This window comes from Enhydra lutris, unplaced genomic scaffold (assembly GCF_002288905.1).
Source record: "Enhydra lutris kenyoni isolate GAN:26980312 unplaced genomic scaffold, ASM228890v2 scaffoldscaffold21, whole genome shotgun sequence".
Lineage (NCBI taxonomy): Eukaryota > Metazoa > Chordata > Mammalia > Carnivora > Mustelidae > Enhydra > Enhydra lutris.
Genome location: NW_019154105.1, coordinates 73,290,982 through 73,309,574, shown reverse-complemented (window position 1 = coordinate 73,309,574; position 18,593 = coordinate 73,290,982). Strand labels below are relative to the sequence as shown.

The 18,593-nt window shown below is 35.3% G+C and overlaps 1 protein-coding gene across 2 annotated transcripts in view; it reads left to right on the top strand.

The window, feature by feature from the left end:
* Positions 1-17,970, top strand: part of LOC111149127 (N(alpha)-acetyltransferase 15, NatA auxiliary subunit) — an 82,513-nt gene extending 64,543 nt beyond the window's left edge. Inside the window, exons 16-20 of one of the 2 annotated variants that reach the window (XM_022506061.1) lie at positions 4,382-4,490; positions 6,627-6,725; positions 12,440-12,583; positions 13,754-13,851; positions 15,545-17,970. In XM_022506061.1, the coding sequence (XP_022361769.1) occupies positions 4,382-4,490; positions 6,627-6,725; positions 12,440-12,583; positions 13,754-13,851; positions 15,545-15,745 (651 nt within the window). In that variant the 3' untranslated portion in view covers positions 15,746-17,970. Of the gene's footprint in view, positions 1-4,381; positions 4,491-6,626; positions 6,726-12,436; positions 12,584-13,753; positions 13,852-15,544 lie in introns of both variants that reach the window. The other variant, XM_022506060.1, reaches the window with a different exon arrangement.
* Positions 17,971-18,593: the final 623 nt, after the last annotated feature.

Below are 18,593 nucleotides of genomic sequence, written 5' to 3'. Positions count from 1 at the left end.
CTTTTGAGTCATTCTGATCTGGGTCCACATATCAGCACTTATACTTCACTGTGTGTCTTGGACACTTTGTCTAACCTCTCTGATGGTATTCTCTTGTATAAAATGGGACTAGGAAAAAATCCCTAATGTTAGGATTAAAGGAACTTTATGTGCAAAGAATGAAGCATCTGTTAAAAGTGGTAACATGCAACTTTTTTTTTTTTTTAAAGATTTTATTTATTTCTTTGACAGAGACAGATCACAAGTAGGCAGAGAGGCAGGCAAAGAGAGAGGAGGAAGCAGGCTCCCCGCCGAGCAGAGAGCCCGATGTGGGGCTCGATCCCAGGACCCCGAGATCATAACCAGAGCCGAAAGCAGAGGCTTTAACCCACTGAGCCACCCAGGCGCCCCCATGCAACTTTTTATATCTAGACCAAATTGAGCTTATCTCTCACCAGTGTGTCAGTTTACGGTATTTCTTTATTGGACTTTGTGATTTGAACCTAATCTCTCTAAAAGCCCCTAAATATCTCCCCCAACGCCAAAAATCATATCTGCCGTTATTAACTGTTAAGCTGAAACCAAGGTATGCATTGTCAGATGAGCCATTTTGATTAGTAACATATACATGCAGTTTTCTTCTGGCCCTTGGTGTTGGGCTACTCCATGTGAAAATAATTGCATAGTTTATTCTGTTAAAGCAGTAAATACAGTACGCACATTGCACTAGTATTAGCCTCACTAGTAACTAAAAAGTCAAAATCAGCTGCCTTATAACTAAGAAAAAATACAATACCTAATAAGTAGAGTTGAAAAATAGTTTTAGGATCAAATCAGAGCAGATGGACGATAATATCTCATAGCAGTATTGCTAAGAACCATAGGGAAATCTAGCTTGGATTTCAAAGGATATATTGACATCTTTTCACAAGTAAATGTATAACTTCTAGGCACAAAGATACTACCTTTTTATTGTTGAGAGTTTATTGGAAGAATATACAGAATAGTGAGGAAGCACAGAAAATTGACCTTTTAGGCCTCATGGAGAATTATAGTTATTCAAGGGTAATATCAGCTTTAAGAGCTTTCCATCTTTATGCTCAGCTTTCTTTATTACTACCACTTTTACCACTGTCACTGACTGTGTGCCACCACCATTTTTTCTACATGCTTTCTCTATAGCCCATAATTTTTCCTAATGACTTTTCTTTGTAACACTTCATATCTTCCATTATACTTCTTAAAGAGAGGATCTATTTGGATTGCTTAGTTACTAATAAAGGTTACTTACCCCCACAGAGCAGAATTTTATACCAAGCCTCCTTATAGACTATTGACCTTGTGTCCACCGTATCATAACTGCTTTTAGGCCAGATACCAAGTTATAGTCTAATTATTTATAGCTAGAGATTTATAGAGTCTCAGAAGAAAATAATCCTTATAGAAATTGCTTTATTTGGAAAGAGCCCAGTGAAAGGTACCCAGTTTCATAGGCTGCCATTTAATACATACTATTCTTGCCTGTCAGGCACATGGCACACTTCTCTTCCTAGGATAACTACCTCCAGGATGCCCCCTTCTAATAGCATCCACACTTACTTAAATCCCCAGTGTGGTGGCAGCGCTAGATTACACCAAGCCATCATAATAAGGTTTGGCATTGTAGGCTGTTTAAAAAGCTGCTTGTCAAATCTGGATTTACAGTGTCTAGATTCTGATTTTTTGTGATCCTATATTTTATCATTCTTAATGTTATATCATTCTTAATGTTATATCATTCTTAGTGTTATTAATGGTAAATTTAGTGTCACCAGTTCAGGATTTTATATATGTAATATAAAATAAAAGCATTATTAAGTTAGCAGTAATTCCACTTAAAGAAAAAAGGAAAATAGAAAGAGGTTTAGTGAGTTTAATATTCAGTTAACTGAGTATAGACCTGAAGTCTTTGTTTCTCCAACTTACCATGAGGCAGTAATTTGTATTTATGAATTTCCTCATGTACCACCTATGCCATGTTCCTCCTTGCCTTCGGGTAGTATTCATCTCAGCTGGATTATTTTTTTTCTTTCTGTGCACACATACGTTTCTCCTTATCAGTTTATTCTTATTGTTCTGTCTGTATGGGGTTTAAGAGTTTTAAACTTTCTGTTGCTGCTCTGGGAGTATAGGGAGATGTATTCCTATACAACATATTGTAATACAGATTAGACTTCACATCAGCTTATAAATTTAAAAATCGCGTATGATCAAAACTGCCCTTGCAAATCTCTTTCATTGCCCATCAACACAATGCAGTCCCATTCTGTATCTCTTCCAACTTAAGTAAATTCAGATCTTCATGACTAGATGTAAGTTTGAGAGACAAAAATGAGTATGCATAATTCTGGCAATTTTCATCCAGTACTCCACTCAGTGAACACAGGACCCTAGCTGAGTTTGAGACCAAGGAATTATGACTACCATTTGTTTAGTCCATGTCAGTTCCTGTGTGCCTCTCCCAGTGTGAACATTTTGCTATATTGAGTCTCATTTTGGTACTTAATAGGGTTGTCATGCACAGAATGCAAAGTTGTGAGAGAGAGAGAGATATTTATTTCTATGCATCTTGTCTTCTTTACAGCTTTAGGGACTTGATGGTACTTTTTTCTTTCTTTCTTTCTTTTTTTTTTTTATCTTAAACACTGATTTTAGAACTCAATCCTGTTGATAGGCTTTTGTATATATAACTTCATATTTCATTTTGTATATATGAATATAGAATGTAGGTAGCTTTATTATGGTTATGTACATAACCATATGTGCATGGTTTTGTCAGACAAAATGATAAAAATCTTACCTATACGAGGCACACAGAAACATGTGGGGACAACAGGTCCAGATTTTTTTGTGGTGGCATATGTTCTTCTTTATTAGGATTGCAGGCAGAATTTCTCTTTTCTTTTTCTAAGTTTAAATACTTAAGATTTCAGTAAGTATAATGCTCATATTGACTTAGCTTCCCTATATTCCTTGTTTCCATTTTGTGACAGCAGCCATATCTCCCTGGTAGTAAATTACCCTGGTCATTACAGTGATCCTCATTTCAGTCTGTGCTCTGGAAGTCTTAAAAAACTTGATACAGCTCCATTACAGTTTCAGTTTTCAGTTCTTTACCTTTCCCTGGTAGACCTTTCTCCTCTGTATACCACAAATCCCAAATCAGTAGAACATAAAATTGTGGAAATAAGAAGCAAAATATATACAAATGTATGAGAAAGGCATACTTAGGAGGTCTCCTCTCTCCCTGCTGTCTCTTGGTATCTACGGCTCGTAGACTGACAGTGCCATATAGTGATTTCTTATTTAGAGCATGTGTCCTTCAGAATAATGCCAGCTGCCTACATGCTAGTGTAAGTGTAAAACTCCTAGACATCACTTTCTTGCCTATGGTGTTTTTTATTTCTTTGTTTGTTTTGTTTTTAATGCTGTGAAATAATTTCCTTAGCCAGAATCTGTGTTGGTAAAACCACAATTACCATATTGGTAGAGGCATGTTGGATTGTTATGGCAAATACAAATTCCACCAAGGATAAATCTTACTACCTCTGTGATGAGACAAGGCAAATACAGGCATGGATATTCAGTGCCTTTCTGATAAATATGGTATTCCTCTCCAGCCCCATCCCAGTCTACAGAGATGAATTTTTTCTTAGATACTCAGTCTAGGAGTGTAACAGTAACACAATTATGTAGTAAGTATTTCCTGTCCAGGAATTACTACAAGTATATAATTAATATGACATCTACATAATTAATAAAGGGTGACAGAGACAGTTCAATAAATATAAATCTTCTTAAATGCTATCTCACCATTAGTATGGCATTGGAATAAATATGGATTCTATAGAATTTGTATGAGAACAAAGCAAGATAGAATAGATATTTTACTGCCTTTAATAGCTTGATCATACTTTACTTTGAATTTAAAAAGAATGTTGACTCATTCTGTAATATTCTCTCTGTCTCTCTCTCTCTCTCTCTCTCAACCCCTCTGCATCCTATTTAATATTTCTCTTCTGTCCTCCCCCCATCCTACCCCGTGGCTACCTTACCTGTTCATCTCACTGTCTTTCTTTGCCTGGTTCTGTTTTATCTTTCTTTTTACTTGTTGGATAGTTTCTATCCAGACATAATGTATTATATATGGTTAAAAACCTGTGAAGAGTTGTAGAGTTCAAATTCCCCTTCCTTTAGATTATGGGAAGTTAAAATATGACAGTATTTCTGGGTAATGGGTAAGTGATTTTTACCAAAAAGAAAAAACCCAGAAAGTGAAGTGTTTTTAATAAAATAAGGTCACATCCTTTTCCCCCTCCCCCCATCTTGCTTCCATTTGTATAATATCTTTTATTTTTGTTAGGTTGAAACTCCATTGGAAGAAGCTATTAAATTTTTAACACCGTTGAAGAACTTGGTGAAGAACAAGATAGAAACGCATCTTTTTGCCTTTGAGATTTACTTTAGGAAAGGTAGGCAATTAGGGTATAGTGGCCTTGACAAAATTGATCACTGTATTTCTTAGATATAGTCACCCAAATCCAGTGTTCTCACCACCGTAGGGTTTTTTCCCAATGTAGCTTCTCACAGAAATGCCTGTTACATGTGTACGATATTGTGGGTCTCCTAGGACATTAAAATCAACAATAGATATACATACATAACTAAGATTAAGGTCAGATACAGTAGTTACTATGTATAGGTGTGAATAAAATTAGTTAATGATACAGAGCTTTGATTAGTGCTTGATACAGAGGGAGCACTGAATAAATGTTGGTTATTATTAACTATTGCTAGAAGGTGTGGTGCTTTAGGTGTATCTTGAAAAATGGATATTTCTAAAAGAAGATGCATGGAAAGGAAGAAGATGCATTAAGAAAACACACATATGCTTAAATAAGGTTGTCTATATTGCCTGAGTCAGGTAAAAGATAATGGAACGTCTTGGTTGTCTTTCTTAGAATGCCTAGACTATATATAGATACTAAGACTTTGTGGTATTGAATTGCTATAATCCAGGTAGTTCATTAAAAAAAAAAAAAAAAAAGTATATCATTAAGGTGACGCATCCTGAAGGGAAGAGAAATTGGTTAGTAAGATCTGACAGAAGGTTTTTGCTCCAAGCAGTGTAACTGTTCTAAAAGAGATTGAATAAAATGGTACCTCTATAGGGTATCCATTAAAAAATCAAGTTTATCCAAAGTAATTAATAATAATGTTGGGTAAAGGTTGCTATATAGCATTGCTTGGAAATAGGACACAAAACTATAGTTTGGTTTTAATTTTTATTAAGATATTTACATGGGTATGTAAGATAGAGAAAGGGCCAGGAAGAAATAGATAAAAAAAATAACAGATGGTCTTTTGATGGATTTGAGTGATTACAGTGGTTTCCATTATATTTCAGTTTTCCAAAATGATTGTGTTGTAATTTGGAAAAGAAATTTAATAAATAGTCCAGTAATTTAGAAACTTTTAAAGAAAAGTTAACACAACTCCCCTTTTTCTTTTTCTTTCTTTCTTTTCTTTATTTAGAGAGAGCATGGGAGCTGTGTGAGGGTTGGGGGGAGAGAGGGAGAGAGAATTTTAAGCAGGCTCCATGCATGGAGGAGCCCAGTGCAGGGCTTGATCTCATGACTCTGAGTTCATGACCTGAGCCAAAATCAAGAGTCAGACATGTAACCTACTGAGACACCCATGTGCTGCAATACAACAAATGTTCTTAAACAGAATCCTGAAGTATAAAAAAGCTGTTCTCCTTAAAGTGGGGAAGGGCAATCTGAATTCCTTACAATTGGCTTCTTGGTTGTGTTCTAACCTCTGAAGGGCTCTTCAGCATTTGGAATTCACTGTAGTTGTGTGATAAGGCAGTATTTTTAGCTTTCTGAGTGTTGGAGTAAGGGAAAAAGAAATGTCAGAGGAGCCTGGAATTTTGAATTTTGTTATTTGGAGAATGGTACCAAATGGGGAAGTCTTAACAAAGAAGTGGTTTTTAGTTTTTAGATGGGACTTGGAAGTGCAGTGAGTAATCAGGTGAAATTTCCATTCAACAGATGGAAACACTAATGAAGCTTGGGAAACATGGGGGTGTGAGTGTAGGGATAGTGTAGAAAGATGAGAAATCACTGAAAACATAACCTTAGTGAATATCGTACCTTTCGAGGAGGAAGCAGAACCAGGGATTGATTAGGAGAGGACACTCAAGTAGGAGGGAAACCATTTCATCTGAATGTCACAAAACCCAAGAAAAGAGCTAGTCTGAAGTATAAATAATGAAGTTTTATAAGTAGTGCAGAAAATCCATTCTATTAAATTAGGAGGTTAAGAAATGGCTTAAATTTTGTTTATATGGCATGAGTTCAAATATCATTGAATGCTATCTAAATTTTTTGTACTTCATTGAACATTTTTTTCTTAATGAATATTGTGTGGAAAATATTAGCTAATGTTCTAATCTGAGGAAATCATTTGCTTCAGTCATGTTGCAGTTCACATATGATTGACTCTAAATTAGTTTCTCTATTTGTAATTCTCTAAATTAATCCTCCAAAGGAGGGCAGCTTATTTTATCAAATGATCAAAATATATCTTACTTTTTCTTTTTATAGAAAAGTTTCTTTTGATGCTACAATCAGTAAAGAGGGCATTTGCTATTGATTCTAGTCATCCCTGGCTTCATGAGTGTATGATTCGACTCTTTAGTGCTGGTATGTTTTTGTTTTACATTACTTAAGTATTTGATTACAGTAGTGGGTAGTGACTGTATAAGTGCTCTATTTAACTTTGTCATAAACTCAATCGTTTTAAAGCTGATGGATTTTAAATTAGCTAAGGGGAAAAGCAGGATTCTTTTCTTTGTGATGAAGGTCTTTAAGTCTAGAAATGTTACATGATTTTGATATAGAATTGTTCAGTCCAGATATTTGAGAATCACCTTTGTTCCTGTTTCTAAAAAGTTACATGTAAGTTGAAACTTTGAATCATACTCATTGTGTAAAGCTTTTTAATAAATTGTTCTAAAATTGAAAAATCTCGTTGAAATTGACTAGCTACCTCCTTGCATATCTATTTTCAGAATTCCTAGAGTCATAAAATTTTTGTTACTAAATATAGATTTAAAAGAACTTTAAGGTAGTCACTACTTTTCAAATATTTTCATAGTAAGATCCATATATTACTTTTAATGTGAAGTAGAACTAAAGAATTTGAGAATGTAAAAGGTAGAATTTTATGCTAATTATTTTTCATTTTATAGTTGAGAAATCTAGGACCTTAAAAGATTAAATGACTTAGTCAAGGTAACACAAATAATTAGTAATGAAGCAGGAATGAGAGCTCAGGTCTTCGTATTATTCTTTATACTAAAGAGCTATACATTTAAAGTAAAGTATTCCTGTAGTCAAGTGATGGTGGTAGTTTTAATTTTTAAGTGACTGAATCTTTATAATAGAACAATCTGCAAATACTGTTAAATTACCTATCTCGTTGCTGAATACTCAACATATGAATCCATACATATTTAAATAATGAGAGTAAATCAGGCATCCCAATCAGTCTTTTGAGAAATGCTAAATTGTCTTGATTAAGAACATTCTTTTGACTTCTGAGAAAAAATAAAACCTTAAATTATATTTATGCTTGTCAAAAAAAATGATTCCTGTTCTAGACACTGAATCATAGAACGTTTCTCAGATTCTTAAATTATGAAATTAATAAATAACATAACCGCCTTATAGAAAATAGAAGAAAGAATTGCCGTATTTATTTATTTATTTATTTATTTATTTATTTATTTATTTATTTTTTAAAAAGATTTTATTTATTTATTTGACAGAGAGAGATCACAAGTAGGCAGAGAGGCAGGCAGAGTGAGGGGGGAAGCAGGCTTGCCGCTGAGCAGTGAGCCCAATGTGGGGCTCGATCCCAGGACTCTGGGATCATGGCCTGAGCTGAAGGCAGGGGCTTTAATCCACTGAGCCACCCAGGCGCCCCTATTTATTTTGTTTCTAAGATTTTATTTATTTATTTGACAGAGATCACAAGTAGGCAGAGAGGCAGGCAGAGAGAGAAGGGGAAGCAGGCTCCCCGCTGAGCAGAGAGCCCGATGCGGAGCTCGATCCCAGGACCTTGGGATCATGACCTGAGCCAAAGGCAGAGGCTTAACCCACTGAGCCACCCAGGCAGCCCAGAATTGCTGTATTTAGGGAAAATAAAATTTCTAGTCTTTTTTTTTGTATTAAACTTTTTGAAATTGTGAGTCAGAAGATGAAGGCCAAGAGTAATGGTCTTAAATCCATTCCTGGTTAGGATGGAGTGCACTTAAGCTGTTTTCAGAATTAATATAAACACTTTATTCTCTGTAATCAGCTCTTTCCTAAAATGTAGTAAAATAATACATAAAATTCTATGGATTTGGAGACTAACCTTTGAAATAGGAATTAAAAGTGGCATATCTGAATATATTTACTTACAGTATGTGTGTGGATTGATGAACATACGACTGTTTCCTTGGAACAGTTCTTTCAAGAATTAAAATGCTCTTGGACTTCAGAAGAACAAAGTCAGGATGGTCCTGATGTAAGAGTAGAATTATTTTGTGTCCCTGTTAGCTATACCCGTTGCTCCAGATGTTTAGCTGACAGCATTGTCAGGAAGAGAGTTACATAATAATTTTGATTTTGACGAAATTTAGACAGTTAAGTGATAATTTGGAGTGATAAAGATGCACTGTCTCTTTAAAAAGCCTTCAAGAATTGGGTAGACTGCTTACTACCTCTGTTAAAAACAGGTGTGTACTGTATAAAAATATCTGTGAAACTACAAAGGCACAGAGTAGGGGCATCTTTGATATACCCCACAGGGTTCCTTTAACTAATATATTTGGTACTTAAAAAAAAAAAACACTAACTTTGAAGTAATTTTTCAAGAACACGTTTGTCATGTCAAGTTATATTATACTAACTCCTTCTTCACAAAGAAATTCTCATAGTAACACCTTTCTGGGAAGTATGGGGATAAAAAGGTGCATCAACACCTATTTTATTATAGAAACTTCTCCAAGTAAATATACTCATTTTAATCTGGTTATGAGTACCCTAAAAATCCTCCGAATATTGTTATACTACCAATGTAATTAGTATCTGCTACATAGTAATTTACCATACAGGTCATCTTCCTTTCCCCCTTTTAATTATGAAGATGATTTTCAAGTTTTGTTTTTTTTTTTAAGTTGTAGGACTTAGAGCAACTTAAACTACTACATTCCTGCTCGTGCTAAGTAAAAGATAGGACCTTAGGTATTCAGTTGTTTCATTATTCACTTACATGCTTTTAAAATCACTGGTCATCTTGTTCTACAATTAATCTTTTGTCTTTTCCTCTGTCATTTGTACAAAATCCTTTTTTCTTTTATTTGCAGATTATTTTTCTTCTGTACTAATGTATTTCTCTCCTAAAAACTTCATTAATACTCATTTACCTACTTTACTGTTTTGAGTGGTAATCACTTTTAGGTTGTCCTTTAACTAGTAGTGAGTAGTCTTTAGCTTACACAAAATACGAGCTTTTTTTTTTTTTTTTTTTTAAGATTTTATTTATTTATTTGCCAGAGAGAGAGAGCACGCACAAGCAGGCAGAGTAGCAGGCAGAGGCAGAGAGAGAAGTAGACTCCCTGCCGAGCAAGGAGCCTGATGTGGGACTTGATCCTAGGACCCTGGGATCATGACCTGAGCCGAAGGCATCAGCTTAACCGACTGAGCCACCCAGGTGTCCCGAAAATATGAACATTTTTTACCCAAATTATAAACGAAAATGCCAGCTAGTCTGGGAATCCAGAGAAATTCTTTTTTTTTTTTTTTTTTAAGATTTTATTTATTTATTTGACAGAGAGAGATCACAAGTAGGCAGAGAGGCAGGCAGAGGGTGGGGGAAGCAGGCTCCCCACTGAGCAGGGAACCCGATGTGGGGCTCGATCCCAGGACCCTGAGATCATGACCTGAGCCGAAGGCAGAGGCTTAACCCACTGAGCCACCCAGGTGCCCCAGAGAAATTCTTTTTGCTAAGAATCAGACCCCTTTTCAATGCGACTATTAACCATTGATGATTACTAACTTAATTTAATCTACTTTAGGATGAATCAACCATTATTTTAATTTTAAGATGTTGAAAGACTCAAATCAAAAGCCTCTTAGAGAAGGTTTTATTACCCTTCCCTCAATCAAGTATTGCTTTTCCGTGATTCACAAGACATTGTTCAATCAGAAGTAGCAAGGGAGATAAGTAGTCTGGGATTTTTTATTTTCCTGAGACCTCAATATTTTTTGTTTTAATCACTTTCAAAGGATTTTTAGATTGATCCGGCAGCCCACTAGTCTTTAGCTATAAAAGCTTATCTAATAGATTGTGACATTTGAGGTTGCTCCTTTCCTTTAAGATACAGATAAAATTGCATTCTATAGAATTCCATACAACATTCTTAAGTTGTACTGCAGCAGAGTTTTGTTGTTGTTGTAATTAGTATCTTCCTGGAAATTACAGTTCCAATCTACATAACACAGGGGAGTAAACAGAGTCAGCCTCAAACATTTTGTGATTTAGTGACAAATATTTTTGGAAATAGCTATTAATGGAAGTTGGAAGTTACATAAATATTTCCTCTTTATATATCCCGAATATATAGATTTTTTAATTGTGTGGGCTTTTTTTTTTTTTTTTAAAGCAGTTTTGATTTTGCTGGGAAGATTGTTTTAATCTGAGGAAAACACATTTAATAAAGAGCATAAAAACATGAAAAGCTTAGCTTCCACCTGTAACCAACTGTAATGTAACTATATGGTTACTTTCCCATCTTCATATAGTGTCCGGAAAGCACTTAATGCAAACCAACAAAGTCCATGGAAGTACCACATTTTATAGAAAACCTGTGGTTTTGACATAATGTTCATTGTAATGGCTATAATCTATTTTACCAACTTTTCTTTCAGTTCTCTCTGTACTTCTGCTTCCCCTGAAAATCAAATACTGATAAATTGCAAAAGTTGAAAGTACAGCCATGATGGAGCTTAAGCTATATTCTTTAATAACTCATTTAATTGGGGAAAAAAGCCCTCATTTAATTGAACCACTCAATTCTATAGAATGATAGAAGAAATGTTATTTAACCAACAAAAGTCCTATAATTAATTATTCAGGTACATAATAATTATATGTCGAATATTTCATGTAGATGTTTGCTACCCAAGATTTCATGTTTAATTTTAAACTTAGGATAGTGATCCATTAGGGAGATAATGAAAGCAGTTTAGTAAGTCATTACTACCATTTGAAAATCTAAAATAGAAATAGAGTAGAAAATACCAGAATGCATAGCACAAAGTTAGGGTTAGTGTTCTGTGCAACTTTTGCTTCACATAAGGAGTTAAGTACATAGGATACATATTCATCAGTACAATATTTGAAAAGTGACCACCATGGTTTCTAACCATAAGGAAGATATATTTTCAATCTATGACAAAAGTAATAATAATTTGTCAAATTATATATTTAGCTATTATATAATTAGCTCTTTTATATATAACCTTTCTTTACTGTGATCATTTTAGGTTAGGTATTTCCTCAATTTTACAGATCAAGAAATAAGTTCAGAGAGGTTGTGACTTGTCCCAAGCCTAGATCCATACCCAGGTCTGTCTGGCTCAAAGCTTCAGACTCTCTCTCTCTATACCAAAATAATGATGGGAAAAAAGCACACCAAAATTCAGTCAGCGTTTGGGGCGGGGGGTCAGCTTTTCCATCTCTAAATCCCAAGCCCTGGAAATAAGATTATTACTAGCATGTAGTCATTACAGGAAAATACTTTGTTGATCCTTTAGAATTTATTATATAGTGATAACTCAGTTTAAATAGCCCCTTCAAATAAAGGTCAATGAAGTCAGTCATGTTGTCTTTTAAAATTGCTAAATTTTATAATGCCTTACTTGGGTATAGAAGATGGAGGTGAGGAAAATTCTGTTGTCTTCAGCACTGCATAATTACTGTGACAATATTTATCAGGTAGGTGTCATCAAAGCCCCTACTTTACAGACTTGATTTGAAGTTGAGGGGGGCAGCCCTTTGGGCTTGGAAGGCTGCAGAATTAACATCTTTCATTGTCTGTTTTGCTTTCTGTTTTTTTCTGAAAATGAATCATTTATCAATGAAATGTCTTTGAATGCTATTAGAAAATCATTAGATTATTCTGCTGACACACATTCTTTACATTTATATAATAAGCTCTTTAAATGTTGGATTATAAGTAGGTTCATCTAGTTTTTACATATAATTGCTGTATTTCATCAGACTCTTCCACGTAATTTTTTAACTTCTGCAAACTGTATCAGAGTATCTAACTATTAATTGAGTTTGTTTTTAATTTGTTCAGCAGTGTGTGAAAGTAAAGATTTACCTGATACAGTTAGAACAGTATTAAAACAAGAAATGAATCGTCTTTTTGGAGCAACGAATCCAAAGAATTTTAATGAAACTTTTCTAAAAAGGAATTCTGATTCATTGCCACACAGATTATCAGGTAATCACGTTATTTTCTTTTTATCTTAACCTTCTAAAACAATTTCAGTTTTTATCGTAATGGATCAGTGACAAGGTTACATATTTCTCGTGGAAGAGGTATTGCATTTATCTCACATTTTAGTCTTATGAAAATAGGCAGCTTAAATATGCTTCCTATAAACTTTTAAATCTTTTAGACAAAATTATTCCTGTGCAACAAGGTCAGTAGTTTTTCCTGGTTCAGCATTGTCTTTACAACAAAGCAAGTATACTGCATTTAGCTGTACATTACATATAGTGAAGGTGGGAGGAGCATTCTCTTTTTTTTCCCTTTCTCCCTTCAGTGTGTTCTTAAAATTCACTTGGATGTGACCATCATCTTTTACTTCTCATGCTTATATAAGATATTAAACTAAACAATGCAGAACACTAGAAACCTTTTCACAGGCGGGGGTCCATGCTGGCAGTCCAGAGTCTGGACTTGATGGGACCGTGTGGGTAGTGCATTAGTAGGATGCTTTTAGAATACCTGGCTAAGAATGCAAGCAGCTTTGTATGCGTTTGTGGAATTCTGAATTCAGCTTTATGGCCCATACCATCAAGGTTGGATATCTCCCTCCCACATCCCCATCCCCATCACATTTTGCAGAGTGTTCCCCTCAGCTCCAAATTATGTTCATTTTATTTTATTTTATTTTATTTTATTTTATTTTTAAAGATTTTATTTATTTATTTGAGAGAGAGACAGTGAGAGAGAGCATGAGCTAGGAGAAGGTCAGAGGGAGAAGCACACTCCCCATGGAGCTGGGAGCCTGATGTGGGAGTCGATCCCGGGACCCCGGGATCATGACCTGAGCCGAAGGCAGTCATCCAACCAACTGAGCCACCCAGGCGTCCCGAAATTATGTTCATTTTAAAAAAGAAAACTATCCATGGTTCCGCTGCACAAACACAACTATTATTAGAATATTTTATTTCTTCATAGTTTTTTTTACTTTAATCCTAGTTTAAGCTATTTTTGGTCTATCAGGGTTTTTTTAAACAGTGTTTCAAATGACTGTTCCTATTTTTCTAATAAAGTGCCTCACTGAGTACACATATATGTTACATTTTATATTTGAATGGATAGAGGATAAGATGCTGATTTTACTTTGAAATAAAACAGATTTTCTTTTTACTTGTCCTTTAGCTGCCAAAATGGTATATTATTTAGATCCTTCTAGTCAGAAGCGAGCTGTAGAGTTGGCAACAACGCTTGATGAATCCCTCACTAACAGAAACCTCCAGGTAAAGAGTTTCTCATAATCTCTGTTAAGAGTACCTGATTACTTCTCTGTTTCTCTTTTAATGAGAATTTCTCTTTTTACGAAGAGAATAATTTTTACCAGGGTAACTGTTTTTTGTTATTTATGCATACTGTTTACCAAACCATTATGAATACATATCAGAAACTAACCTTATCTTAAATTTATGTACGGTTGTCTATGTGTGCACACACACATAGCAGACTACCTGGCATTCAAGAGCTAGTTCCACATCTGTTACTTATTTTTTTCTAGATATATGTTTTAGTAAAATCATATATTCCATAGTTAATTTTAGATTTCACTTCATTCATATCTGTGCATTTTTAAAAAAATTTATTTAGAGTGTGTATGTAAGTTGGGGAGGGGGGTAGAGGGGGAGGGAGAATCCCAAGCAGGGCAGCTCAGTCTCACCACCCCGAGAACATGGACCTAACCCAAATCAGGAGTCAGATGCGCATCCGACTGAGCCACCTAGGCGCTGCCCTATCTGCATTTTTGAGCAAGCAGTGGTCTCTGTGAGGCTCTTTTTTTAAGATTTATTTACTGAGAGAGTGCACATGCATGCACACAGGAGTTGGGAGGGACAGAGGAAGAAGACAATCTTAAGCAGACTCTGAATGATCCCCATGCGGGGCTGGATAGTACCACCCAAGATCACTACCTGAGCTGAAACCAAGAGTCATTCGCTTAACTGACTGAACCACCCAGGCATCCCCCTCGGTGAAGATTCTGACATGTTGAAGATGCATATGCCAAGGGTCAAATTAAAACACTCATTTCATAACTTGTAATGTAACATGAGATTAAATAGAGTAAAAGACAAATAGATGTCTTGCAAAATACAGATTCTAGTTTAGACTAAAAACAAAGGACATAGTGTTACTTCCTGTGATAATTAGCCAGACAAAATAAGCATTTGATATATTGCTTTAATAGCAAATGAAGTAAATACCTTCCAAGAAACATTTGACTTTTTGATTGCTAATATTTTAATACATCATTTGGATTAGAACATTTCTAGAGTGGCGAAGTTGATGGATACTATATATCTGCAAACTACATAATGTTTTTTTAGGTGAAAAGATAAAACATAGGAAATGCAAGTCAACATATAAGATATTTTAAAATATAAGAAGATACACTAAGGGGTTTGGTTGAAACGGTTGTCAGTTTTTATGAACAAATTTTTCTTGTGTATATGCCCTTTGGTTTGAGATTTCCTTTCCTGCTTCATTAGTAGAGTACTACAATTTGAATACAAGGATGAAAAACAATATTTGATACTGCCAACTATCTCTAAGCCTCTTAAAAAACAAAACTGTGGAAGGTGTAAGTAACTGACGTTACCATAGAAAGTTTTGCATTTATATACAGGGCCAGCCTGGGCTGAGGCAGGGTTTCCACCTGTGTTTGAGCACTTGCTCAGAGTGAGTGGGTCTTTAAATGCAGCACCCTGCACACTTTGCTTGCCCAACAAAATTCATCCTTTTGTGTAAACGCTGCAATTCCAAAGAAACTAATTCTTATGGGATATATATGTGCAAGTGAAATGCTTTTGTGTATCTTAAATATGTGTGTTTTAGAAAAATCTGTGGATAATGAAATGTCTAATGAATTCACAGTACAAACTTCTTCTTTGACAAGTTATAACATGACCTTTTCTCTTTCCTTAGACTTGTATGGAGGTATTAGAAGCCTTGTGTGATGGTAGCCTAGGAGACTGTAAAGAAGCTGCTGAAGTTTATAGAGCAAATTGTCATAAGCTTTTCCCCTATGCTTTGGCTTTCATGCCTCCTGGATATGAAGAGGATATGAAGATCACAGTTAATGGAGATAGTTCTGCAGAAACTGAAGAACTGGCCAATGAAATTTGAACATCATTAAACAAGCAATTGGAATGACTTTGGACCATATCTAGTGTATAATATTTTTGTCACGCACCTGCTGCATTGCTCTAACTTACACAGAATGAGAAGAGTAAATGTTCTTGCCTTCAAATAGTGTTTTACGTTTTTTTATCCTGCTGAAAAATATATATAAAATATCTAACATATTACAGGATATAGGTTCAGTTTCTTAAAAAATTAAAAGCTGCTAAAATTGAGGGATTAAAAGAAGATACCTTATTCTATTCCTACCTACCCACCCATGTTTTTTAACTAATTTATATAAAATCTGGAGGCTATTACAGCTAACAAAGCAGGTGTGTGGCAGAAATATTACTTTAAAATTTGTCTTGTGAGATTTTACTCTATCTCAGACAGCAAAAACGCTGTTTTAGCACTGGATTCTTTCACTGAGCACAAAGAGTTGTTGGGGCTTTAGCATCTGACTGATTTTGTTACGGGGTTGATTCTGACCATAGGAAGTATGCAATGTGAATCACTATTTACAGAGAAACCTACAACAGATGCTTGATGTTGTAGAAGCTGGGACATATAGATACCAAGCAGAACTATAAGAAACCTAGAGGGTGTTCAATACGCTTGTTGTGTTTCCAAAATTCACTGTACATGATCAGTTTGGTGTTCTTGTACCACAGTTTTTAACTGAAGGAACCAGTTGGAACAATCTCAATTTTAACTAAAACTTGAAGAACTAAAATAGCAATGCAAACCTTTCAGCATTGTTTTGGCCAAACTTGTTAAAACTGTAATGCAAGAACCAAATGCACTGTGATGTGGCACCAACTAATTAGCACGCATGAATTTTTTCACCCAAGAGTGAAAAAAGAAAATCTACCGTGGCTTGAAGTTAAAGAGCAGAACTCCTGACTACCATTCTATGACTGATCAAGAGACTAATAGTTTAAAACCTCAGCAGGCCTTGTTCACGATATGCAGAAAAAAAGTGCTGCAGTTTAGATACCTCTGGAATTTTTCCACAGTGTCACAGGTTTGTAATACTTGAAGCCCTACATTTCTAAGAATATATTTCTTGCTCAGTCGTTTCAGGCAAGCCCAAGACTTTGTAATTTTTAAAGGGCCCAAGATTTTTTTTTCAATAACAGACCAGCTTCTTTTTCCTGCAGTTACAAATGTAATTTCCTTTTTGTTGTCAAACATAAGGTACCAAATATGATGCAATAAATTGTTTTGAAAAACAGTTGTGTGAATATTTCAACTAATCTGTGTTGGGCTTCTGTGAAAATACACAGGTGGAAACAGAGGTGCAAGCCAGAGGCAATGTAATGTGCTGTACAACTAGTGCTGATGGGAGCGTTTAGGATGGGCCAAGTGCCGATGTCAGGGGAACTCCGTAATGCGGGTGTAGTGCCTCTCCTGCATTAAGATTTCATCGAGGGCTAGGATGGTGGCAGGTACTATGAATGTAATTCCTAACTCATCATTTGAGAGGAAAACTGAATAATGCGATTTTGATGGAGAAAACGAGCCTTAAAATGTTAAACCTATATACTGAGATCCAGCCTCAGGCTCAATATTCTCATTGCGTTTGCAAGATCCGAGCAAATTAAGTGACTCAATTGTATATATAATTGACCTTTTTGTGGTACTTTAAGTTTATAAGACGTATATTCTAAAGGGAATTTTCAGGAGACCTTCTGCTCCTACTGACTGAACAGTTGTGCTAAACTCAACCTTTCATAGTACGTGACCTGCATTCCGCGTCCCAGTCTAACGAATTAGTGATGTAAAGAGAAGTACAAACTGAACTCCAGTGCTTTGTTATGTTTTCTTAACTGGCCCTGTCTCAGGAACATCTTAACAGATGGCAAAAAACAAACAAACAAACTTTTTTTCAACTTCTCCTATGAGTGGCAACTGAAGTTCTTATTGTTGGGAAAGAACACTAGTGCTACCTCTGCCACTACTGAGGTGTTGGGAGGAGGCACCAGCCATATAATAGGGGTATATGTGTGAATTATGTTTAAACTCTACTGTATATTGAAATGAAATTCATATATTTGTCTTGATAATGTTCAAATGATGTAGATTGTCTTAGAATGAAAATTCATAAATACTCAGAACTCTTGATGCAGATGCCACCCGTGAGGAGCTAAATTCCTAACATGTATATTGTACTCCAACCCAATTTTACTGGAACTATTGAATAAATATTTTATTTTCTTTCAGGTTTACTTGATAGTGGATACATTGTCTGGTGTCAGAAGATCTTGACAGGGTTCATTTTATGTCCAGACAGCAACCCTAAAGCATTGTACTGTACTGTCTTGCTCTGAGTAGTATCAACTGGATCATCTCACATTTGCCTCATTCACTCTATTAATTCCAAATGATACTGTGGGGGAAAACAGGGTTAGAAAAACAAGTGGGGGGGAAAATGCAGTGATGTTGTATTCTAAACAAGTGCCTTATGTTTATTGCTGAGAACTGGTGTTACCAACCCTTTTCAGAAGAAAGGGTCCCTTGACCTGTATTAACATAGGAAAGTAAAGTTATTTTTGTTTTTCTTTATATTTACTACTCTTGTCATTTCTCATTTAAAAATTAAATTCCGACTAGGTTAGTTTACTCAGCTTTAATTAGATGGTTGAGTCCTACATTTTCAACATTTTTCTATATTTATTATGCACAAAGTGTGATCTATAATAGTATGGCTAAAAGTAGTCCCAATATTAGGGAATAGCTTTTCTGTGGGTTTTATCAGGCCCTTGTTTTCCAGTGATGTTTGTACTCCATGGTGTGTTGCTGTTAGAGCTGTGAAATTAAAGCTGTGATTGTAAGAGGAGGCCAGAAATTG